Source organism: Elephantulus edwardii, unplaced genomic scaffold (assembly GCF_000299155.1).
Source record: "Elephantulus edwardii isolate Elephantulus edwardi_28Jun2011 unplaced genomic scaffold, EleEdw1.0 scaffold00278, whole genome shotgun sequence".
NCBI lineage: Eukaryota > Metazoa > Chordata > Mammalia > Macroscelidea > Macroscelididae > Elephantulus > Elephantulus edwardii.
In genome coordinates, this window is record NW_006400028.1 from 399,871 (window position 1) to 426,461 (window position 26,591).

The 26,591-nt window shown below is 40.2% G+C and overlaps 1 protein-coding gene across 4 annotated transcripts in view; it reads right to left on the reverse strand.

The window, feature by feature from the left end:
- The window catches only part of SCN8A (sodium channel, voltage gated, type VIII, alpha subunit), a 352,497-nt gene that overhangs the window by 214,320 nt on the left and 111,586 nt on the right, over positions 1–26,591 (reverse strand). For 2 of the 4 annotated variants that reach the window (XM_006900213.1, XM_006900211.1), the window contains exon 2: positions 6,010–6,339. In XM_006900213.1, coding sequence (XP_006900275.1) covers positions 6,010–6,285 — 276 coding nt within the window. In that variant the 5' untranslated portion in view covers positions 6,286–6,339. Of the gene's footprint in view, positions 1–6,009; positions 6,340–26,591 lie in introns of those variants that run through there. The other 2 variants (XM_006900212.1, XM_006900210.1) reach the window with 1 other exon arrangement.

A 26,591-nucleotide genomic window follows, 5' to 3' on the forward strand; every position in this document is an offset into this window, starting at 1 on the left:
CAAACTGGGAGGAGGGTAGAGAGAATAGTGCAACAATGAATGAGTGGAAGCCCAAAATCTCTGTAAATGTTTATTAAAATTAATAAAATATAATTATAGGAAAAAAAACAATAAGAACGAGAAAGATACCTGTCAAATTCGATCTTGCTTATATTATTGATAAGGAAACTGAAGCCCATAGCCTTTTTCGGCTAACAGCAAGCAAGAGACAAGGGTGGAAAGAAATGTGCTGTTCTGCCAGCACTGGGGGTGGAGCTTAGCGTACAGGAGGTGCCCTGCTTTTTAAAAAGAATACTACAGACACTCTGCTCCGTTTGATCAACAGATAGCACCCCCTTCTCATGCAGCCTCAGCCGCATCCCTGAGACATGATGGTGAAGGTCGGATGAACTGATTTGGCCACACTGGACGCCTGGTTACCAGGGCTGCTTTTACTTTAAGTGGATGTTGTTGCCATCATGACCCTTCCCTGACCTTCTCAACTACATGGTCTGTATATTTCAGTATGAGTCCACTTGTGGCAAGTTCAATGGCACTGTTAAGGCTGAGAAGGGGAAGCTTGTCATCAATGTACGTCACCATTATCATCCAGGCATGAGATTCCACCACCAAAATCAAGTAGGGTGATACTGGTGCTGAGTATGCTGTGAAGTCCACTGTTGTCTGCATAACCTTGAAGAAAGCTGAGGCTCACTTGAAGGGTGGTGCCAAATGGGTAATCATCTCTGCTCCTTCTGCTGATGTCCCCATGTTTGTGATGGGCATGAACCATGAGAAAGAAGTATAACAACTCTCTCAAGATTGTCAGCAATGCCTCCTGCTTCACCAACTGCTTAGCGCTCCCCCCCACCCCGGCCAAGGTCATCCATGACAACTCCGGCATCATAGAGGAACTCGTGACCACAATCCATGCCATCATGGCCACCCAGAAGACTGTGGATGGTCCCTATGGAAAGCTGTGGCATGATAGCCATAGAACTGCCCAGAACATCATCCCTGCATCTACTGGTGCTTCCAAGGTCATGGGCAAGGTCATTCCTGAGCTAAATGGGAAGGTTACTGGCATGGCTTTCTGTGTCCCCACTCCGAATGTGCTGGTTGTGAAGCTGGCCCGCCTCTGGAGAAAGCTGCCAAATACGATGATATCAAGAAGGTAGTAAAGCTGGCATCAGAAGAGCTAAAGGGAACTCTGGGATACAATGAAGACCAGGTTGTCTCCTGTGACTTTAACAGTGACATACGCTCTTTCACCTTTGATGCTGGGGCTGGCATAGCCATGAACAACCACTCCGTCAAACTAATTTCCTAGTATGACAATGAATTTGGCTATAGCAACAGGGTGGTGCACCTGATGATTCACATAGCCTCCAAAGAATAAAAGATCCCTGAACCACCAACCCCAGCAATAGCACTAAAAGAGACAGAGAGAGACCCTCAGCTGCCGGGGAGTCCTTGACCCAACTTGATCTCCCCTCCCCCCCACTGAGACTCTCACATCTTTGACACAGTTTCTGTCCAATCCCCTTGAGAAGGGGAAGGGGCTCAGAGAGCCTAACTTGTCCTGCACCATAAATTAAGTACACTGTACTCAATCCCACCCTGGCAAAAAAAGTAGCACTCTGTGGAAAGGTTAAGTAAACTGTTATCAGATCACATGCTAGGTAAATAGTTGCACAGTACAACAATGTGCAGTTATAAACTGAGAATGAGAATGAGAATGAGAATGAGAAGGCAAGCATTCTAGTTTTGGTTCTATTACTAACTATGGGATTGGCTTTTCACAAGGCACTACATTTATAAAATTTTTAACATGAGGAGGCTGGACTAGATGATGTCTAAGGCCACCAAATCTTTACTGTGTTTAGTGGATTCTAATCAGAACCCACTCTGTAGGAAATGTAGTGGGCGAAAAATTGAAGGAAAACTGAATGTAGGGAAGGCACATATATTTTTTAAGTACAACAAGAACTGCACTAAATCAATCAGTGCTATAACTTAAGCATTTGTTTAGAGGCCTTTCTTATAACAATGTTATCCACTAAGTAAAAAAGGGTTCACCGGTGGCATCCACTTCTAAACATGTCTCCAGAAACTCTATGAACTTTGATAAATGTCGAGAGCTGTAGAGGGTTTATTAAGCCTTTTGTTCATAGGGTCACTATGAGTCGTGCTCAACTCGAAGGCTATCAACAAGAACAATGTCAATAATCAGGTCTATGAATTGTAATTCGAATCTAGAAATCTAAATAGTAAGTTCTGAAGGACTTCTTTCAGCTTAAATTAAGTTTCTCTTGTTATCTCATTTAAAGTTACTAAGAATAAACAAGGTCATTTAAAATTCAACATGTTATGATTAAGTACTGGAGAAGATTTTTTTTTTGTAGTGAAGATAAGATACTTTAAGCAGCAGAGAAAAAGATCTTGATTTGACCCACTTAAAAAAAAAAAGTGAAGATGGAGAAAATATTTTAAGAATTTCCACTGACAGGAGGCAGAGAAAATAAATAACAAAATTAAGTAGAAATGTATTTCTCATATCCTTTCCTTTTCATATCTTGTTTGTTTTTATTTTATTATTTGTTTTACAACTCAAGGGCAAGCTGAATTTTGCTTTCTAAAACTTGACAAGATACAGAAAAGATGATCAATCAGTTAGAAAATAAGAACATGGAGAGGGGGAAAAAGAGAAAAAGAATCCAGGAAACTGTATAATTTAGCAAAGAGGTTTTATTTTTTCCTAGGAAAAATAGCCCTGGTGGCCTAGTGGATATGGAATTGCACTGCCAACCCAGAACTAAGAGGTTTGAATCCATCGACTGCTCCAAGGGAGAAAGATGGGTTATCTCTTCCTGTGCAATATACAGCCCCTGAAAACCCACTGGAGGGTCAGCTATGGTTTGATTTCAACTTGATGGCAATGAGAGACTTTGATGATTTTTTAAAAATTTGTGGATTAATTTCCTGTGTATGTCCTTATGGGTAGGATTTTGTTAATTTAGTTTACTAAATTGCTAATATAATTTAGTCTACTAAATTTCTACGTCTACTTGCTAATTCAGTCTACTAACAGTAAAAATCTGGACATGAACTTAAGCAAGCATATTATTTTTAAATCAACTGAAGAAATTCTCTTGTAAATGCACAATTAATACTATTGAAGTGCTAGCAATATACTTTTTTTTGGACATAGGTGGTAATGTGACTGCTTTGTAATAACCATATGAATTTATACTTTATGACCTTCTCTTCAAGGTAGTGCATTTAACGATTAAAAAAATTACAACAGCAAAAAAAATACAATTAAGGTTATTCTTGCCAAAAAGAATGTATGGGGTGGTGAAACCATGGCCTGACAATACACTTCCTAACATGGAAAGCCAAAATTCTCATGGAATCCCATCAGCAACCATTTGGGCCACTGAAGGAATGATTCTAAGACCCAAGGAGAATCACTCTCTTTGACACGTCTTCACATTCACACACACCAGGCCACTGAAATCCAAGATGGTGGTGATGGGAGGCTGTTTATGGGTCAGGAATCAGGGAGACAACACATGAGTAAACTAGCCTCTGACTTATGATATTCTCTGTGTATTTTCCATCTCTTGTTGGGTCTTAGAAAATAAATTCAATTTGCACTTGATTTGGAAAAACAAATGGTAAAATACAAACAAAGAAGGTTTGGCACTCTGAAAGGCCAGTGCCCAAATGACTTTGTGTTGATATCTACTCACTGCTCTAAAAGCATTTTTCTAGAAATGTTACACCAATGGAACAAACTTAACTAAATAGGCAGAGCTTAAATTCTGTAATCTATTGTTTCTTTTGTCATCTACTAAGATCATAAATATAAGAGCAGGGGAAAAGATATCTAAAAATATTTTAAAAATTTACAATGAATGAAGTATTTTTCTAAAAACAGCCTAATACTCAGTCTCTTATTTCTAGTCCAGAAAGTTAACGTCACTGCTTTCCTCACCTCCCTAGCAAAGGTTCTGTTAAAAATTTCAGACTCTAAAAATAAGGAGGGGGAAGAAATCAATGACAGTTTATGAAAACTATTTTGCTCTAGAACATTAGATTTGAAAAAATGTCCTAGAAATCTGACCAACTTCTCAGTTTCTACCCAGAGAAATGAAATGATTTGCTAAAAGTTATCAATTAGTTTTGAGAGGTTTTTGTTTCTCTTTTAATTTATTACTCTTTTCCTACAAGTGACTTAAGATAGCTGGAAACATATACATGATAAGAAGGGGAAACGTAAATCATGACCATGGTGACTTATGGCAAAAAAAAAAAAAAAAAGATTCTGTGGTTCCAGTCCACTATTCTTCACATCCTATCATGTTTTATTCCCTAAACTTCCAAGTTTTTCCACTGGCATACACAGGCTACAGGTTCCACTTGGACTATTATATTACATGCAGTTGCTCTGAAAAGCTAATGCTGTTCAGAATGACCTGTGTAGAAGGGTCCTTTCATGTAGAGAACACCTTCCCGGCTTTGGCTAAACTAAAAATGCCACTGCGACTGCAGCTAAGTCAGAAGATCTGTTCACTAGGTCTTACTTTTTTATTATAAAGCCAAAGCTGAAACCTTTCAAAGGTTGAGACTGAAAGATAATTTTGTTAAACGATCTTGCCACCTGCAAATATATAAACATATAAAACCATTTATTACCTTACCTAGGATGGCATTAACAATCTAATTTTTTTATCTGACACCCATCATACAAGTGAATCCTGCTAAACTGGTGTCTGATGTCAGTGTTTAATAATGGTTTCTGGCTACTTATTTGGCTGGTGGACCACTCAGGAGATTGTGATTTTTCACTGGCTGCATTATTATAGAAAGATAACCATGCAGGCCTAGTTACCCTATAGCAGGTGTGATCACCAGCATTTCTCACAATAAAGATGATTTTTCTCTATTCTAAAATACAAAACAAAATTACTACCAAAATCCAACAATAAATAACAATGTCATAGTAACCTAGGACTTAGGTCAAATCTTTGTTAGATGATGGAATACTATGCAGCACGCAGGAGCAATGATTTTGAAAATCACTACCTAACTTGGGAGGGACTGGAGAGCATTATGCTAAATGAACTAACTCAGTCCCATAAGGATAAAAACTGTATAAGACCATTATTGCAGAAATAGAAGGATAACTAGTAAAATGTGTATAAGGATCCAATGGGGGGAGGGTAGGTAAAGAGGGGTGAGGATGGGCTGGGGGGTTAATCATAAGGTCACACAATTTTATGGGTAAAGGGAGGACTGGGTAAAGGAAATGGGAAAGACTGGTGCAAAAAAACAATGTATATGAACTTGGTAAGCAAACTAATATAACATCAAAATTTTACCTAAAAATAAATTATCTTTGTCAGAGAAGTTTTTTTTCTTTTCTAGAGAAGATTTTGTTTCCTTCATCCACGCTTTCTACTTGCAAGACTGACAGAACTAATTCTAACATAACTATAAATGTTGGTTCAGTTCAGACAACTGGGTAACAAAGACCTGAAATCTATCCTTACACATACAGTTTGATTTATTCTTTTCTTCTTACCAGTGGCTACACTCTAATGTCACAAAAGGGACAGGATAAAAAGCATAAATCCATCATCTCTACATTAACAGGCTCCAATGATGTTGCATTAGTAATATCTTAATATTCAAATAAAACTCATGTGTACGTATATGCAAAATTTTACAGGACTATCATGTTTTACTCTGCCCTCTTTCATGGACTCTTACACATTCTTTTACATTTATATCTTCTTTTTCTGATCTGGCCTGGAGCCAATAAGAGAAAGCTTATTAACAGAGTTGAGATGTACCAAGACCCACAAATGACCCCTTTGCAGCAATTAAACAGAAAAATTATCCCCATACACCAGAGCCGAAACAAAAGGTTAACGACTTATGCAAACTTTGGCAAACTTCCCCATTTCCCCTAAGCCTGTCAGGAAAGAGGTGTCTGAAGCTGCTTCTCCTCCTCCAACTCACTTTCTGCGTCAAATAGTATGGGTCAAAGTCCTCCAGGGGAACCGCAACCAGGCCTTGTGGGATGTCCCCGTAGATGAAAGGCAAACTCTTCCCTGCTTCCAGGTCACTGTTTGGCTTGGGCTTGCTGTCCTCATCATCTTCCCGATGGCTGCCATCGGCCTTCGGGGGTTTCTTGAGCTTGCTCTCAGCAATGCGCCTCTCGATGTTTGCCAGCGACTCAGGGGTGAAAGGCTTGAAACTATCAGGGCCTGGTGGTGCGAGCAGCCGTGCTGCCATCTTCTCATCCTGCAGCAGCTTCGTTAGTTATGCTGTATCCAGGACAGGTCAGCTCTGGAAGAAACAGCAACATAGATAGCATTAATCAATCAATCACTGTTTTAAAAAAAAAGGTGGAGCAAACCATCTCATGTCAAACCTACTCACCACCTTTGAAACTTTCTGTACTGAGATAATTTTTCTCCTCAGAAAAATCAATGGCACAAATGGAGTAGGTGATGATCATAACCAATTCTTAGGGTCAGTGAGCAAGGTCAAAGGATGAGGGCTTATCTCCTAAGTATTTACCTAGATGCAACTCATTTCTAGGTACCAAATACAACAAAAATATAGTCCATATCCTCAAGGAACTTCTAGCTTAAGCTGTTCAGAAATCTAAGTCAGTTTTGGAGTCCTCTGCTGGAACTCCCAAATTCCCAACTTCCCAAAGAAACAATGTTTCCTTCCAAGGATGACACAAGGGTAAATTGTCATACTTCTCAAATTTCAGTTTCTAAAAACAAAATAAACCCTTCCAAATTTTAGAGGCACAAAAATATGGATAATATAGCAACCATCTGCTTTGTCTCTATGGTTTCAAGTTATTTTTCAATTCACTAAATTGCGTAAAATCTATCAAGTATAAAAGCCCAGAAGTATCTTCTTCAATAATCAAGCTCTTGCCAGGGACAAACACAAAGCACTTTTTTCCTATGGAGAGGTCAGACATGGCTCTAAGTACTTCTCACTTAGCAACGAGAGAAAGCAAATGAGAGTGGAATTTTAGAGAACTCCTCTGATGCAACAGCACTGCAGCACTGCAGGCTGACAGACAGCAGACCAGCCTGAGTGCAAACTGCAATGGGGAAGGGCAGGGAGGTGAGAACTGGATAACCAACCCAAACTCCCTTCCAGAAAGGAAAATTGAAGTAACAGTAGATGAGAGCCAACGACTTCTAATCATCGTATTAGAAAAGCCCATTTCCGGTGAAGCTTACACAGAGACCTGGAATATTTAAAGCCTCCACGTTGCAATAAAGGAATGGCTTATGTCAAAAGCAACCATGTTTTGTCACTGCCCCATAAGGTCCTATCAGGACAGTCTTAAAGACTTCACTGGCAATTTAACTAGAGCTTGTTGAGCTGCTTTTTCTCCTTTAGCTTTGTGGGGTTTTTATTTTGTTGGAATTTTTCACCTTCTGAGAGAAGAGAGGAAATGATTTTGTGAATTAAATTGGGAAATATGATTAATTTGTAAAATTAATGAGATTCTACACCTATTGTATTTTAAGTAGACGAGCTTCACCAATACAATATAGAAATTTTATTTTGAAACTAAAGGCTGTTCTTTCCTCTCCTATTTAGCCCTGACAGAGCCCTGGCAGCCTAGTGGAAAGCAACTGCACTGTCAATCCAAAGGCATTCAGTTTGAATCTGCCAGCTGTTCAGTGAGACAAAGATGGGCAGTCAATTCCTGTGGATTTACTGCCTCTGAAAACCTACTGGAGGCTCAGCTATGAGTCAGTGCTGGCTGGACGGTACACAACAGTAACAACAACTTAGTCCTCAGGGTCTGCTTCAAAGCTCACAGCCACAGGAGAACAGTTTCTTAAAAGAACAACAGCAAAGTTCACTCTAAGTACCTTGGGAGTAAAATACCCATGGGTTCCTTTCATAAATCCACCCAACAAGACCCCAGATTTCTCTAGTGATGGTGATCTCTAAATGCTGCAAAGGTGCTGTGTAGTGTAGCCTGGTCAAATCACTCACCTACAGCATGAGGCTGTAGAGGCCAGAACCACAAGTCTGCTTCACACAGGCCAGCTACCTTCACACCACCCCTGCACACACACCAAAACCAAAACCATTTCCCCCTGACAGTGGTTTTGGGAAATAATTTTTTATGTATGAACATAAAATTTTAGAGAAATAAGAGATTGTACTCCACTTACTTACTTTGGGTTTGTTTTTTTTTCTTATTCATTGTTGCACATTTTCCCCCACACCTCCCTCAGTCCACTTCGCAATGCACCCCTTGTTCCAGATCTATCTCATACATATAATGCATAATCATATATTCCTTTCGGACAGTTCTTCCCTTCATCTGTTCTAATGCAGTGTTCATTATCTACCCACTCTTTCCCCATTCTCTCCCCAAGCACCCCATGTCTGTCCTATTTTATAACAGCAGTGTTATGCAGTATTTTTCCTTTTGTGACTGAGATATTTCACTTAGCATAATGTCTTCAAGGTTTCCCCATGTTGTATAATGTTTTACTATTTCAGCGTTTTTCAATGCTACGGGGTGTTTCACTGTGTGAATGTACCATAGTTTTTCTACCCATCCGTTTGATGGGCATTTGGGTTGCTTCCATCTCTCTTTTATTGTGAATAATGTAGCAATAAACATGAATATACATACATTTGTTTGAGTTGTGGCTCTGGTTTCTTTAAGATATGAATAGACATTTCGGTGAGCTCTGGTGGCCTAGTGGCAAGAAGCTGCACTGCAATCCCAGAGGTGCCTGGTTCAAATTCACCAGATGTTCTGCTGAAGGAGGGACAATCTCCTCCTGTACCAGTCAGATCCGATCTGATGGTACACACACAAAAAATGATAATTTAAAAAAGGATATGAATAGACATTTTACCAAAAAAGACATTCAGACAACAAAGAAACACATAAAATAATGTTCAAAATCCCTAGCTTTCAGAGAATGCAAATCAAAACAACTATGAGATATCTCACCCCAGAAACAATAGTAAAGTTCAGAAGGGCAGCAAACAACAAATGCTGGAGAGGTTGTGGAGAGATTGGAACTCTTACTGCTGGTGGGAATGTAAAATGGTACAGCCAGTGTGGAAGGCAGCCTGGAGCTTTCTCAAAAAGCTGTAAATACAAATACCATTTGACCCAGCAATTCTACTACTGGGAATATTCCACCCATTTCATTTTACAGAGGAAGAACTGGTACAGTGGTTAAAGAGTGCAGCTACTAACCAAAAGACTGGTAGGTCAAATCTACCAGCTGCTCCACAGGAGAAAGGAAGGAGAGTGACTGAGTACGTGAGTGCATGTGCACACGCACATATGAAAGAGACTGAACAACTTGCCCAAACACACAGAATCACAACCAATAAGCTCTAAGTCCTCAGCTCACTCCTTTACTTAAGCAAACACAAGTTATATTCATCTTACTATCCTACCCTATTTCCACTATTCCCCAACACGAAGAATCTGGAACATGAAGCAAATCACTTGGAAATGCCATGGCCTTACTGATATGAAACCTTTGTTCATAATGTTTTTCTCAATCTAGAATTCTTTTCTATTAGCTATCTCTATTGTACATAGGATTTTCAAAGGCCTGTTATTCAGAAGTGGACGGCTAATCCTTCTTCCTAGTGTCTTAATTTGTAATTATAGCTAATTTAAATGGATCTTGGCACAAAGCAGAGAATACCAGAGGAATGTCTATCTCTGCTTCATTGACTATGCAAAGGCTTTTGACTGTGTGGATCACAAGCTGTGGCTGACTCTGAGAAGAATGGGAATCCCAGAACATTTGATTGTGCTTATGTGAAATCTATACTTGGACCAAGACACAGTCATCAGAACAGAGCAAGGAGACACTGCATGGTTCAAAATTGGGACGGGTGTATGCTAGGGAAGTGTTCTGTCTCCATACCTTTTCAATCTGTATGCAGAACAGATCATCTGGGATGCTGGGCTGTACAAGGAAGAATTTGGCATCAGGATTGGTGGAAGAGTCATCAACAACCTGTGTTATGCAGATGACACAACCTGCTTGCTGAAACTGAGGAGGACCTGAAGCGCTTGCTGCAGAAGATCAAGGATTGCAGCCTTCAATATGGATTGAAGCTCAACATCAAGAAAACAAAGATTGTTACTACTGGGCCAATTGACAGCATCAGTATGGATGGTGAAGAGTCTGAGATAGTTAACAGTTTCAGTTTGCTTGGCCCCACAGTCAATATTCTTGGTACCAGCAGCCAGTAAATCAAGAGGCAAATTTCACTTGGAAAGTCAGTGGTAAGGGACCTCTCCAGCATACTGAAGAGCAACAATCTCAGGCTGGAGACTAAGGTGTGCCTCATCCAGGTTATAGTCTTCACAATTGTGTGCTATGCATCAGAGAGCTGGACAGTGTTTAGGGATGATAGAGAATTGATGCCTTAGAGCTGTGGTGCTGGAGAAGAGTGTTGAATGTACCATGGATTGCTAGGAGAACAAACAGGTTTGTCTCCAGGTTTGTCCTGGAGAGAGTGAAACTGGGCTGCTCCTCGGAGTCAAGAATTCTGAAGCTTCATCTGACATACTTTGGGCCTGTTGCAACGAGGAATCAGTCCTTGGAGAAGGACATCATATTTGGGAGGGTGGAGGTACAGCTCAGGAGAGGAAGACCCTCGATGAGATGGATCGATTCAGTGACTGGGGTAGTGGGAGTAGGTGTGTCGGAGACAGGGAGGTTGGCACAGAATAGAGCAGGGTTTATGGCTCTTGTACATAGGGTTGCTATGAGTTGCAAGCAACTTGATGGCACATAACAACAATAACATTAGCTATCTCTAAACAGCGTCCAACTTCTTCACAAAGCTTTCCCACCATCTCCAGCATTCATTCCCCCTCCCTTTCGAACTCTTATAGCTCATTATAATTTTGACAAACAACATAAAATTACTATTTTCAAGTCTTGTTCTACGTATTGATGGTAATTAATTTAGTCTTCCAAACAACCTCATGGGCATATCATCATTTTACAGATGAGGGAGAAGTAGCACAGAGAACTAATATATCTCTTGCCCAGTCACACAGCTGGAAAGTGACAAAGTCAGGATTCAAAGTACTTGATACCATTTGTTTTTGGCACTTAAGCACTGCTGAGTTATATAACAGGTGAGTATCTTGCCTCCCTACTTAAGTGTATAACTTTCCAGAAGGCATGGATGGTGTCTAAAACTTCTTTTGCATTTCTTTCACACTGAATAGATTATGCTTGGAACCCATAATTAGTCCAAATGCTTGAAACTCCTTGATCCCCACATTAATGCTCATGCTCAATGCTGGATCACCCTCTGTTTCTCTTTGGAGGACAAAAATTACCACAAAAGTCAGTCACCAAAGATGCTGATGGCATGCACCTGGGTTCTTCATGGTAAGCCAGTCGAAAGCTAAGTCCTCCACCTTTGCTTCCCAGTCCTGTTTCCGGTGGCCGCTCCAAGATCGATCACGTCCTCTCCATCACTCCTTCTCCTTCACATGTCCGATCTTTCCTTTTCCTCTCCTATTTCTTTTTTTATTTTATTTAATTTCCCCCCTTCTTTATTAATTTTAATAAACATTTACAGAGATTTTGGATTTCCATTCATTCATTGCCACACTCTTCTCCCTGCCCATCTTGACTTGTCTTAACTGATACTACTGTATGCTGGTTCTAAACATAGTACCAGACTCTTCTATTACCTCTTTTTACCTGAGAGCAGCCTTTTTCAACTATTCCTTCTTTTAGGCCTCTCAACTACTCAAAAGAAAAATATAATAGGAATTGTATTTAAAAAGCAATGCCCCAAGGGGCATTTTCTAAAACACAATGTATGGGAATGATTGTATGAAGCACAATGTGAATGAAGAAAAGCATGAAACACAATGTATACAAATTTTGTAAGCAAACCAATATAAAATAAAAATTTTTAAAAACACACCAAAACAGCAATTTCCTAATTCAAGTCCTGTTGCAATAGCTTTTCAACTGGTCTACCAGTCTGAATTCCATCAGGCACATCCAAAAGTACAGTTGCCTAAAAATCCATTTCATTATACAAATTGTGTATGCAAACAAATATTCAATAAAGTATTTTAAAAAATACATTTCATTATATAATTCTCCTCTCTCAAACCTGCCAGATTTAAAAGACAAGGCTCCAGACTTGGCCTATTTTACTGTCATCCAAAACCTTTTACAACCATAAACTTCTCAACTATTTATTTTCCTGAAAAAAGGACTGATTTGGTAATTGCTTTTTGTTTGTTTTTGTCCCTTCAGCAACCCTAGGTAAACTATACATTCAGTAAAGTGTACAAACCAAAAGTGCACTTATTTTGTAAATAAACATCCATCTGTATAATCACCATCCATAGATAGCTGGACAATGAATAAGCAAGGCAGAAGAATCATTGATGAGCTGGAGTGAGTTGTGTTGAAGAGTACTGAATATCTCATAATCTATCCCAAAAATAACCAGACATGTCTTGCAGAAATTGCAATCAGAATGCTCCTTGGACACAAGGATGGTGAAGCTTTGTCTCATATATTTTGGGAATGTTTTTAGGAGGGGCCATTCTTTGGAAAGGGACATCATGCTTGGGAAGGTGGAAGGAAAGTGAAAGAGGAAGACTCAATGAGATGAACTGATACAGTGACTGTAGCAATGGGTCTAAGTATGTCAGAGACGAGGATGGCACAGGATAGGACAGGGTTCTGATAGGTTGTTCACAGAGTTGTTGTGAGTCTTACTTGACTCAATGGACTCTAACAACAACATATAAAGATATTATATAGATTGGTTTTCAGGACTCTAGAAGGTTCACTTGAGCTTTCTCTAAGCAATTAAACCTCACCCCCACCAGAAAGCTATCCTAGAGTCTATTACTATAGATTAGTTTTGCCTGTTCTTGAACTTCATATAAACAGAACACACTATGTTCTTTGTGGTCTGACTTCTTTCATTCAACATTAAGTAATCTTAGGTATGTATGTACATTTTCCCCCCCAATAACATCTAAAGTTTATTGGATGACAGTCAGGGACTGGTTAAGTTACAGTGCACACTGATCCAACTCTGGGAAGGCAGAAGAATTGTCAGCAGCACACACACTGCACAGTTAGCCTCAGAGTCTACAATCCGTTTTCCAAGGATCACCCGAAGAGTTGAGACCCAAGATGCAAACCTGGGCAGACGGCCTGGCCCACTGTGGTCCATTGCGGTTAAAAGGGCAGCCTGCAGTGGGCTAAGGCCCTGGTTACATGTGAACTCATGGCTTTGCTCTGCAACTTAACCCCTGGTGCCACGGGCAGGCATGCCAGGGCTGTGTACATTCTTTTTATTGCTGTGTAGTATCCTATCATATGAATAAAGCACAATTTATGTAACCATTCTGTTTTGAAAAGCATTTAGGGTGTATGGTTTAGGTTATTAAGAGTAAAAGCTAGCATGAGATGAAGTCATGACAGGGATGAAAGGAATCACTATAGACAAAGATATTCAAGAAAAAATGAAGTTGGGTGAGAGAATATAAAAGAAAAAGTTTACTTTTTGTGTACCATCAAGCTGGAACCTACACATGGCTGACCCTGTAGCAGGTTTTCAGAGGCAGTTAGCTGGACGGGAGGAGACTGCTCATCTTTCTCCCAAGGATTCAAACCCCATGCCTTAGGATGTCTTAGGAACTGCAGTAGCACAGCATCTTACTACTAGGCCATTAGAATTCCCTAAAATGAAAACTAGCAGGTAGTATTAAAAACTTTTCTCAGAGAGAAGTGAGTGGCATCAAGATCAGAGGAAGACTCATTAATAATAACCTGCTTAATGCAAATAACACAACCTTGCTTGCTACAAGGAGAATGTGAGGCACTTGCTGCAGAAGATCAGGGACTAAAGCATTCAGTATGGATTACATCTCAACGTCAAGAAAACAAAGGTCTTCACTTCAGGACCAACAGTCAATATTATGACAGATGGAGGAAATATTGAAGCTCTCAATGATTTAATCTTCCTTGGATCAATAATCAAAACCCTTGGTACCGGCAGTCAGGAAATCAGGATACATACTGCCTTGGACAATTCCACTGTCAGGGATCTCTCCAGAATGCTGAAGAGGAATGTTGTCAGTGTGAAGACTAAGTTACACCTAATTCAGGCCATGGTCTTCTCAATCATCTGCTATGCACTGGAGAGCTGGACACTGAATAAAGATGACAGAAGAGCTGATGTCTTTAAGTTGTGATGCTAGAGAAGAGTACTGACTAGCCCACAGACTGGCAAGAGAACAAACCGACATGTCTTGGAGAGAGTGTAGCTGGAGTGCTCCTTGGAGGCAAAGATACAGAAGCTTCGTTTTTCATACTCTGGACATGTAGCTAGGAGAGGCTATTCACTGGAGAGACATCATGGGCATAGGACAGGGCAGGGTTCATTCAGGTTGGCTGTTTATAGGATCCCTATGAATAGTACTTGACTTGACAGCACCTAATGATGATGACAACAGCAACAACAACATATACAATTTAAAGAAGCACTGGTGATCTCATGGGTAGAGAGTTGCACTGCCAACTCAAAGGCAGGCGATTCAAATCCACCAGCTCTGTGGGAGACAGATGGGAAATCACCATCTGTACAATTTACAGTCTCTGAAATCCCACTGGAGGGTCAGCTATGAGTCGGTTCCAACTTGACAGCAATTAGGTAAGTATATGAAATATACAAATCAGGTAAATCTACAGAGATAGAACAAAGATTAGTGACTGCCAGGGTTGGCAGAAAGCAACTGCTTTTGGGGTACAGAGCTGATGAAAATGGTTTAGAATGAGATATGAGTGGTGGTCACATAACTTTGTAAATGTACTAAACACCACTTAATTGTTCCGTTTAAACGAACTAATTTCATGTAACACAAATCTCACTTCAATGAAAAAAGAGAGCAATGAGATTTCTGCAAATAAAACCAGAAATGTTAGTCTGCTTAAATCTAACGGGATCTTTTTTACCCTTATATATAGCACTGCCCTTACTGGACTTGCTCTGTCTTTTCTTCCTTAGTGCCCAAGGGCCCAACTTCAATCTTCATTTTAAAAATAAGACCAATAAATTGTAAAACACACAAATATTAATAGGCAATTGTTGTTATGTGATGCTGAATCGCTTGTGACTCATAGCAACCCTATGTACAACATTCCTAAAACCTGCTCTGTTCTGTGCCAACTGCACTGTGTCCAACACACCCACCCTGATTACCCCAGTCGCTGAATCAGGGTCTTCCCTTCCCTGCGCTGTCCCTCCACTCTCCCGAGCCTGACATCACTCTCCAAGGACTGATCCCTTCTTGCAACATGTCCAAAGTATGTCAGACGAAGCTTCAGAATTCTTGACTCCAAGGAGCAGCCCAGTTAAACCCACTCCAGGATGATCCTGTTCATTTTCTTAGCAGTCTGTGGTACATTCAATGCTCTTCTCCAGCACCACATCTCAAAGGCATCAATTCTCCTTCTATCCTCCCTAGTCATTGTCCAACTCTCTGACGCATAACAAGTGATTGCAAAGACCATGGCCTGTATCAGGTGCACCTTAGTCTCCAGAGTGACACCATTGCTCTTCAGTACTTTGGAGAGGTCCCTAACAGCAGACTTTCTCATTGCAATATATTTTTTAATTTCCTAGCTGCTGGTGCAGCTAAGACTGTTGACTGTGGAGCCAAGCAAACTAAAGCGGCGAACAATCTCAATCTCTTCATCCATCCTGATGCTGCCAATTAGCCCAGTGGTAAGAATCTTTGTCTTCTTGACATTGAGCCTCAATCCATATAGGAGGCTGCAGTCCTTGACCCTCTCTGCAGCAAGCGCTTCAGGTCCTCCTCAGTTCCAGCAAGGAGGGTGTGTCATCTGTATAATGCAGATTGTTGATAGATCTTCCACCAATCCTGATGCTGCATTTCTCCTCATAGAGCCCAGCCTCCCGGATGATCTGTTCTGTATACAGGCTGAAAAGGTATGGAGACAGGACACATCCCTGGCATACGTCCTTCCCAATTTTGAACCATGCAGTGTTTCCTTGCTCTGTTCTGACAACTGCCTCCTGGTCCAAGTATATGTTTCACATTAACACAGTCAAGTGTTCTGGGATTCCCATTCTTCTCAGAGTCAGCCACAGTTTGTTATGATCCACACAGTTAAACGCCTTTGCATAATCAATGAAACACAAACAGACATTCCTCTGGTATTCCCTGCTTTCAGCTAAGATTCATCTAACATTAGCTACAATATCCCTATAGTAGTACCACAACCCCTTCTAAACCCAGCCTGGACTTTTGGCAGTTCTCCACTGATGTGCTGTTCCAGTTGTTTTTGGATAATCTTCAGAAGAATCTTGCTTGCATGTAAAATCAATAATATTGTTCTATAATGTCCATACTCTGTTGGGTCACCCTTCTTTGGAATGGGAACAAATATAGATCTCTTTCAGTCAGTTGGCCAGTTGGTTGTTCTCCAGATTTCTTGGCACAACTTGGTGAGCACATCCAGGGCAGCATCTGTTAGTTGGAATACGTCAATTGGTATACCATCTATTCCTGGGGCCTTTTTTTGCTATTTCCTTCAAAGCAGCTTGAACTTCTTCCTTCATCACCATAGGCTCTTGCTCATATGTTGTTTCATGAAATTCTGTGTCTGCTAATTCTTTTCGATACAGTGACTCAGTATATTCTTTCCATCTTCTTTTAATACTTCCTGGATCATTTAATATTCTGCCTAAAGTATCTTTGATTATAGCAACTCGAGGTTTGAATTTGTTCTTCAGTTCCTTGAACTTAAGAAATAACAATAGGCAATTAAGAAATGTAATACTGATAGAAAGTTTATCATATTAAGGAATTATTAATTTTTATATGTGAAATTGATATAATGCCCATTACTTTTCTAGGACACTAGAAATATAAGTTGAGATATTGATAAAATTATCTCTGGATTTTACTCCAAATAGTCTTCTAGTGGGGAGGAGAGGTAGAGGGGAGGTTGAATAAAACAAAACCGTTGATAAATTCTTGAAGCTGAGTATCAAAGACATGGGATTTTAGTATTCTAGTCTTTCCACTTTTAAGTATGGTTGACATTTTCCTTACAAAGTTTTTTTAATGCCTTCAAGAAGTTTTCATCAAGGAAAAGAAAGAAAAAGTTCAATTCATTCTTTGTAAGTCTCAACTGATGTTGCTTGCATTATAAATGCCTTTCATCTTGTTTGTGGTGGGGGTGAAAGAGCAGATGTTTCTCAAAAAGTCCTTTAGAGCAGGAGACTTTTCAGTTCTATCTCCCAGGTCTCAACTCTATCCCCTGGACTCATGGCCTTATGCTCTGCTAATACTGAATCAATCACAACTTTCTGAATAGGTTAGAGACATTTATGCATTTTAACTTCTGTGGTCATCTCAATAAACTTCTACTTTTCCTCCAAATTCAGCCTAAATACCACCTTATTGAAGCTATTTTGGCAGTTCCCACTACAGCATTAATGCTCTCATACCATACTGTTACAGTTCTGCCATGGCTCTTACAGCACACAGTAACTTCATTGTGCTTATGTATCTGCTTCTTTCACTAGACATCAAACATCTTCAGGGAGGAAAATGACTAATTTATTTCAGCATTTCTTTAACTTAGAACAACAACAATCAATCACACAATAAATATACTCCCAAATATGCATTAAATTTAATTAACCTGAAAATACAAGACATCAAAGTGGGGTTTTGGTTCTAAGTAATGACAAAATGTTAAGAAGAGTTGATGATAATATGCAATATTAATATCTACTGCATGCCCTTAACATAGCCCAAACTGTACTCTGGAAATACAGTGATCATTAAGGCAGCTCCACGCTTCATACACCTTACACTCTAATGGAGCTGGTAGATAGGTAAACAGGGGGGTACAGTATGAATTCTACCAAAAAAAGTGAAATAAACTTTTACAGAAATACGTAAGTAGGACAATTAACCTAGAATGGAAAGATCAGAGAAGACTTCCTGGAGAAAATGAGCTCTAAGCTAGAAAGATAAGTAAAGGTAGTGTTGGTGGTACAGTGCATTAATATGCTTCAGTCAGCTAACCAATGATTAGCAGTTCAAAACCATTGTCTTCTCCGAGGAAGAAATAATGGCAGTCTCCTCTTGAAAAGAATTGCATCCTTGAAAACCTGACAGTCTTCACGAGTTGGCATTGACTCAACAGCAGTGGGGAAGAGGATCAAGCAACAGCCAGTCAGAAGACTGCAGGTCAGTGGGAGGAATGGATAGTAAATGGGTATGAAGACCATACTCAGGAGACATCATGTCACTCAGGCACTGCAATCATTTCATGTAAGTGGACCTCAGAAAATAGTCAATAGGTAAGTAGGTGTCACACCACAAAGTTCTTCAATATGGATTTAAGCTCAACATCAAGAAACAAAGATTCTAACCACTGGACCAACTGGCAGCTTCAGGATGGATGGAGAAGAAAATGAGATTGTTGAGAACTTCAAAAGAAAGCAAAAGACGAACTGCATTGGGAAGTTCTGCTGTAAGGAATCTCTCAAGAGTACTGAAGAGCAACAATGTCAGTCTGGAGACCAAGGTATGCCCGCTCCAGGCCATGGTCTCCATTATTACTTGTTATGCATCTGAGAGCTGGATAATAACTAAGGAGGACAGAAAAAAAAATCAATGCCTGTGAGTTGTGGTGCTTGAGAAGAGTGTTGAACATTTTGTGGACTGCCAGGAGAATAAACAGGTCTGTCCTGGAGAGGGTGAAACCAATTTGTTCCCTGGAGGCAAGGATTTTGAGACTCTGTCTCACATACTTTGAGCACATGGCCAAAAGGGACCAGTTCTTAGAGAAGGACATCATGCTTGGAAGGTTAGAGGGGCAGTGCTGGAGAGGAAGAACCAGGATGAGATGGATTGACTCAGTGACTGGAGTAATGGGATTAGGTCTGTCAGAGATGATGAGCTTGGCTCAGGATAGGGCAAACTGGCTCAGGATAGGGCAGGTTTCAGAGCTAATGTACATAGGGTCGTTATGAGTCATAGGCGACTCAATGGCACATAACAACAACAACAACAAAAATTACGGGAAAGAGTATTGATTTGACCTTACAGGTAATAAAGAGATTGAGAATATATTTAAACAGGTAATATTAACTCAATCAAGTTCCTATTTTAAAAATATTAGTCTAGATACAGTATAAAGAATGGGTCAGGGTAGGATAAGGTGGGGGGGAAGGCAAGATCAGAGGAAAACCAGATAGAAGAAAATTAAACTGAACATAGGACGCATATAGAAGGAAAACCAAGGAAGCTGCCTCAGGTAGTCATGAGGAAATGGATGAGAGAAAGTGGCATTCATTGAGACATGCACAGCTCTAGGGTTAAGATAATGACATCAGTTTTGAACACGTTGAGTCTGAAGTCCTTCGGTATACCTAAAAGGAGACTTAATAAGCAATGAGATATGTGGTTCTGAATCTCTCAGGGGAAATTTAATAAGAACCAAAAGAAGAGAAGCACAGTCCAGAACTACAGCTAGACTCCGAGAACTGCAAGCCTCTCTGCATGTTGATACACAGCTCATTTGGAATTAACCAGGAGAGCAGCTCTGCATTGGGAGGAAGGTGGGTGGCTCTTATCATAGGAGAAGAGAGAAATGCAGCCAGATGGATAGAGTTTACACTGTCCCCACTCTCTAGGCCCCTCCTTCCTCCACCAACAACTAAATTAGAGGCTGCCAAGTTTCTACTTTGTCACTCACAGATTTCATTTTGGGAAAAAAAAATCACATAACAGTTCTAGAAATTGAAATAAAAACAATTTTGCCAAACCTTAATTTTAATCATGAAAAATTGCAGTCTTAAGCCTCTCTTAATCACATAAAAATCTGGTTCTCCCTCCCACCACATCTTCTGGCCCATCATCGCCCTGGTGAATGTCTGCCTCCATGCTAACGGAATAGTTGCTCTGTGCATTCTCTGTCTTGCTGGCTTTCCTCCACATTAGGCTACTTTTTGATCTGTTACACTAAAGCTTGCAGTCAACTCCACGGCAAGCCACAACAGGGTACTTTTCAACTTTGATCTTGCTAAGCTCCACCTCTACCACATTTCTCAAAGCTGAGCTACTTGGATTTAATTATTTTTTTTAACATGTAAATAACTTTCCTTTTTAAAATTGTTTAAATGTTATTAATTTTAATGAACGTTTACAGAGATTTTGCATTTTCTCCCTGCACACCCCTCCCCCTCAGTTCACTCTTCTCTGAAAAGTAGAAGAAAAATTCATTGTTATACAATCCTTCCCTCCCCAGCCCGGAGTACAGTCCAATATGCAACCTTCATTGTGGACTCCTGTCATAACCATAATAATAATATATTGCTTTTAAACAGTTCTCTCCCTCATCTGTTTCAATGCAGCGATTCAAATCAAAACAACTATATCATCTCATTCCAGTAACAATAGCAAAATTTAACAGAACAGCAAACAACAAATGCTGGCGAGGCTGCGGAGAAACTGGAACCCTAATTCACTGTTGGTAGGAGTGTAAAATGGTGCAACCACTAGTGAAGGCTGTATAGAGCTTTCTCAAAAATTTGCAAACAGAAATACCATTTGACCCAGCAATTCTATTACTGAGATTATACACTAAAGAAACCATAACTGCCACCCAGGCAGATATATGCACAGCCATGTTTATTGAGGCTCTGTTCACAACAGCAAAGAGCTGGAAACAACCTAAGTGCCCATCAACAAATGAATGGGTAGAGAAGTTCTGGTATATTCACACAATGGAATACTATGCAGCACTGAAAAACAAGGAATTCATGCAATATTATTCAAAATGGGTGACTCTGGAGGACCTTATGCTGAGTGAAATATCCCAGTCACAAAAGGACAAATACTGCATAGTGCCACTGTTGTAGAATGGGACTGACAACAGGGTTGGGGTGAGACTGAGAAAAATTGGTTTTAATTCTTAGTAACTGATCTTTTGCTAACACCTTAAAGGACAGTCACTCTTGTCGACTTACAAATATCTTCCTAAAGAAACCCTCTGAGCAGTATACTAAAGGATACTTTGAAGAGACCTAAAATATGGTTGTGAATTTAAGATTATCAAGATACGCATTGAGTAATTTTATCAGAGGGTACTTGTGAAACACTTATACTTTGAAGACTTGACTGTCTTGATTTTAAAATGCTAAGAATAAGTTTTGATTAAGAATTTATCTGCTTTAAATTTCAAAACTCATGACTTAATGATTTTAAATGGATCCAAAGTCTCTCTAATCTAAGCAGATGTCATCAGCACAAAATCAAGATTAAGTTTCTACCTCTACATTGATTTCCATACAACTACTTGCTTCTTAATATACGGATGAATCAAAATTTCATTAGACTTATCTCTCTGGTGCAAGAGGCATTACAAGTTATATTTTTTCTTGATTTTATTTATTATCTTCCACCACCAATAATTTTCTTCATATTTAATTTGCTGTCCATGTTTCTTTTATTTCTTCTACAAAGTGCATGAAAATTTTCCCTGCTGTAATTAATACATTCTCATTCTCTTCATGAGTCTTATGACACAATTTTTCTTGCCCATTGCTTTGTCATTGAGATGTGTATTATTTTTGTTTTCTACTTCCTTTTGCTTCAAGATGCTCACTAGGTTTCACTCTCAAATACCTACACACCCCTTTCACAGTAAAACCAAGACTCTCTCCTCCATCTATTTAGTTCCTCTCCTTCCTTTCCTATGCAATGGTCTTAAGAGAGAACAGAGATTATCCCACTTTTCAATAGAACTAAACTATAGATACTGGTATATATTTAACATCTAGCAAAGAAATGTCAATTAACAGGTCAGCTCATGATTACTCCTAAGACCAAAATATTTAAGAAGTTATCTTATCACAAATGTCTAGAGGTAGGTTTCTAGGTTCTCCTCTAGAGCCAGGAGGATAGATAATCACTTTGAACTTTCTCCCACAAGAATTTATTGGGGGGGTAGGGAAACAGGGAAAATCTGCTATATGAAAAGATTATCTGGTGGCCTAGTGACAAGAAGCTGCACTGCAATCCCAAAGGTGTGCAGATGGAGGCCACCAGCTGCAACATGGGAGAAGGATGAGCATTCTCCTCCTATACAATTAACTGCCTCTGAAAACCTGCCAGAGAGTCAGCTATGTGTCAGTTCCAACTCTACAGTACACAACGATGACAGAAGGATTGTACTTGGAGGAGGGAAAAGTAATTAAACATGTATTATTCCTACAAACTCACTAAACTCTATAAATATACAGAAATGATGTTAGTTATAGAACAGAGTTCAGATCTTTTGTGCAAAGCTTACTCTGAGTCGTATTCGACTTGATGACACTTAACCACTGCTAAATGAGACTAGTGCTGTTATATCTGGAGGAACACTCTTCCACTTTGTACATCACTCTTTGTCAATGTGCTATATGAAGTAATCTGGGTTTGCTGTGATGCTGAACCTTGTACCATTGGGGTATCAAATACCAGAATGGTTTTCCAATGTGGACAGGTTTGGTGGAGTTCCCAGTTATAAAACAGGTTTGAAAGTAGGAGTGGAATCCACTTCCCAAACTACATGCCTCTGGAAACTCTATGAACTTGGAAAAATGATGATAGTTATGGAAAGGCATTAGGTCTTTTGTTCATAGAGTCACTATGAGTCGTGCTTGACTTGATGGCAATCAACAACAACTATTATGACTTAGGGAGCTCGGATGCCCTAATGGTAAGGAACTGTACAGTCAACTCAAAGATACATGGTTCGAACCTGCTAGCTGCTCCAAGGGATTTCCTCCTTTGCAATTAACTGCCTCTAAAAATTTGCTGGAGGGTTAGCTATGAGTTTGTTCTAACTAGATGATACATAGCAATTATAAATAAGGCAAAAGAAACTGGCACATCTACTATTTTTTTCTTTCTTATATTTCATATTACTTGTGGAATTATAATTGCAATTACAATTGGAATATTAATCAGCTTAATTCCAATGAGTATATGATTTGATTAGAAATTTACTGCTTTTGAGTACATATATCATAATATCCAGCTCTGCTTCAATTGCATCAATATTACAAGCCCTACTTAAGCGACAAAGAAAATATAGTGTTGAATTCAGTATTTAGGGAGGTCTGGCAGTCTAGTGGTAGAGTGCCACTGCCAATCCAAAATCAGGCAGTTCCAATCCACTAGCTACTCTTCAGGAGAAAGATGGGCAATCTCCTCTGTGCAATATATGTTGTTTGTTACATGCTGTTGAGTTGCTTGCAACTCATAGTGACGCTATGTACAACAGCCCTAAACCCTGCTCTATCCCTTGCCAATCTCACTGTCTCTGACAAATCTATCCCCATTACCCCAGTGATGAAATCAATCCACCTCATCGAGGGTCTTCCTCTCCTGCGCTATCCTTCCACCCTCCCAACCATGACGTCTCTCTTCAAGGACTGGTCCCTCCTTGCAACATGTCCAAAGTATGTCAGATGAAGCTTCAGAATCCTTGCCCCCAAGGAACAGCCTGGCTTCACCCTCTCCAAGACGAACTTGTTTGTTTTCCTAGCAGTCCAGGGTCTATTCAATACTCTTCTCCAGCACCAAAGCTCAAAGGCATCAAATCTTCTATTTTCCCTAGCCATTGTCCAACTCTCTGAAGCATAGAGAGTAATGGCAAAGATCATGGCCTGTATGAGGTGCATCTTAGTCTCCAGACTGATATTGTTGCTCCCTAGTACCCTGGAGAGGTCTCTGACAGCAGACTTTCCCAATGCAATTTGTCTTTTCATTTCCTGGCTGCTGGTACCAAGAGTGTTGATTGTAGAGCCAAGCAAACTAAAGCTGTCAACAATCTCAGTCTCTTCACCATGTATCATGATGCTTCCAGGTGGTCCAGTGGTAAGAATCTTTGTTTTCTTGACATTGAGCTTCAATCCATATTGAAGGCTGCAATCCTTGACCTTCTGCAGCAAGTGCTTCAGGTCCTCCTCAGTTTTAGCAAGCAGGGTTGTGTCATCTGCATAACGCACATTGTTGATAAGTCTACCCCCAATCATGACGCCACACTTGTCATAGAGCTCAGCCTCCCAGATAATATTTTCTGCATATACCTAGAAAAGATATGGAGACAGGACACATCTTTGACGCACACCTTTCCCAATTCTGAACCATGCAGTGTTTCCTTGGTCTGTTCTGACGACTGCCTCTTGGTCCAAGGATACGTTTCGTATTAGCACAATTAAATGTTCTGGGATTCCCATTCTTCTCAGAGTCAGCCACAGTTTGTTATGATCCACACAGTCAAATGCCTTTGCATAGTCAATGAAGTCAGCTATCAGTTTGTTCTGACACAACAGCATAAAATTACAACAATGCATTGCTTAACAGGTAAAAAGTAGTCATAAATTGCTGTTGTTGTTATGTGCCATCAAGTTGCCTGTGACTCATAACTACCCTACTGAAGAAGCTCTGAACTCTGCCCTTCCCTGAGACAGGCTCACTATGCTGACACACCAACCTCTATTGCCCCAGTTACTGTATCTGTCCATCTCATTGAGGGTCTTCCTCTCCTGCACTGTCCCTCCACCTTTCCAAGCATGATGTCCTTCTCCAAGGACCAGTGTCTCCTGGCCACATGCCCAAAGTATGTAAGAAGTAGTTTCAAAATCCCAGCCTCCAAGGAGAAACTTGGTTTTACCCTCTCCAAGACCGACCTATTTGTTTTCTTGATGGTCCATGGTAAGTTCAAGACTCTTTTCCAGTACAATTTGAAGGCATAGATTCTTCTGTCATTCTTAAGCATTGTCTAACTCTCTGAAGCATAACAAGAAATTGTGAAGACCATGGCCTAGATTAGGCGCACCTTAGTTTCTAGACTGACATCGTTGGTATTCAGCATTCTGGAAAAGTCCCTGACAGCACATTTTCCCCAAAGTCACTTTTATTATGTTGTTGTTATGTGCCAGCAAGTCGCTTGTGATTCTCAGTGACCCGATGCACAAGAGCCCTAAACCCTGTACTATCTTGTGTCAATCGCATTGCCTCCGAAACACCCATCCCGATTACCCCAGTCACTGAATCAATCCACCTCATAGACTTCCTCTCCTGCACTGTCCCTCCACCCTCCCAAGCATGATGTCCCTCTCCAAGGACTGGTCCCTCCTTACAACATGTCCAAAGTATGTCAGATGAAGCCTTAGTATCCTTGCCTCCAAGGAGCAGCCTGGTTTAACCCTCTCCAGGATGAATCTATTTGTTTTCTTAGCAGTCCGTAGTACCGTCAATACTCTTCTCCAGTACCACAGCTCAAAGGCATCAATTCTCCTTCTAGCCTCTCTAGTCATTGTCCAGCTGATACATAACAAGTGATAGCAAAGACCATGGCCTGTATCAAATGCACCTTAGTCACCAGAGAGACACCATTGCTCTTCAGTACTTTGTAGAGGTCCCTAACAACAGATTTTCCCATTGCAATACGTCTTTTAATTTCCTAGCTGCTGGTGCTGAGAGTGTTTACCGTGGAGCCAAGCAAACTAAAGTTGTGAACAATCTCAATCTCTTCACTATCTATTCTGATGCTGCGAGTTGGTCCAGAGGTGAGAATCTTTGTCTTCTTGACATTGTGCCTCAATCCATATTGAAGGCTGCAGTCCTTGAGCCTCTGCAGCAAGAGCTTCAGGTCCTCCTCAGTGTGAGTAAGCACGGTTGTGTCATCTGCATAATGCAGATGTTGATAAGCCTACCTCCAATCCTGTTGCCACACTTCTCCTCATAGAACCCAGCCTCCCGGATAATCTGTTCTACATACAGGTTGAAAAGGTATGGAGATAGGACACATCCCTGGCATACACCAATTTTGAACCATGCAGTGTTTCCTTACTCTGTTCTGATGAATGCGTCTTGGTCCAAGTATAGGTTTCGCATTAGCACGATCAAGTGTTCTGGGATTCCCACTCTTCTCAGAGTCAGCCACAGTTTGTTATAATCCACACATTCAAATGCCTTTGCATAATCAATGAAACACAGATATACATTCCTCTGGTATGCCCTGCTTTCAGCTAAGATCCATCTAACATCAGCTACAATATCCCTAGTACCACGACCCCTTCTAAACGCAGCCTGGACTTTTCTGGCAGTTCTTTGTTAATGTGCTCTTAAAGTCGTTTTTGGATAATCTTCAGATGAATCTTGCTTGCATGTGAAAGCAATGATATTGCTCTATAGTTTCCACATTCTGTTGGGTTACCCTTCTTTGGAATGGGAACAAATATAGATCTCTTCCAGTCAGTTGGCCTAGTGATTGTTCTCCAGATTTCTTGATACAACTTGGTGAGCACATCCAGGGCAGCATCTGTTAGTTGGAATACGTCAATTGGTATACCATCTACTCCTGCAGCCTTATTTTTGCTATTTCCTTCAAACAGCTTGAAATTCTTCATCACCATAGGCTCCTGCTCATATGTTGTTTCATGAAATTCTT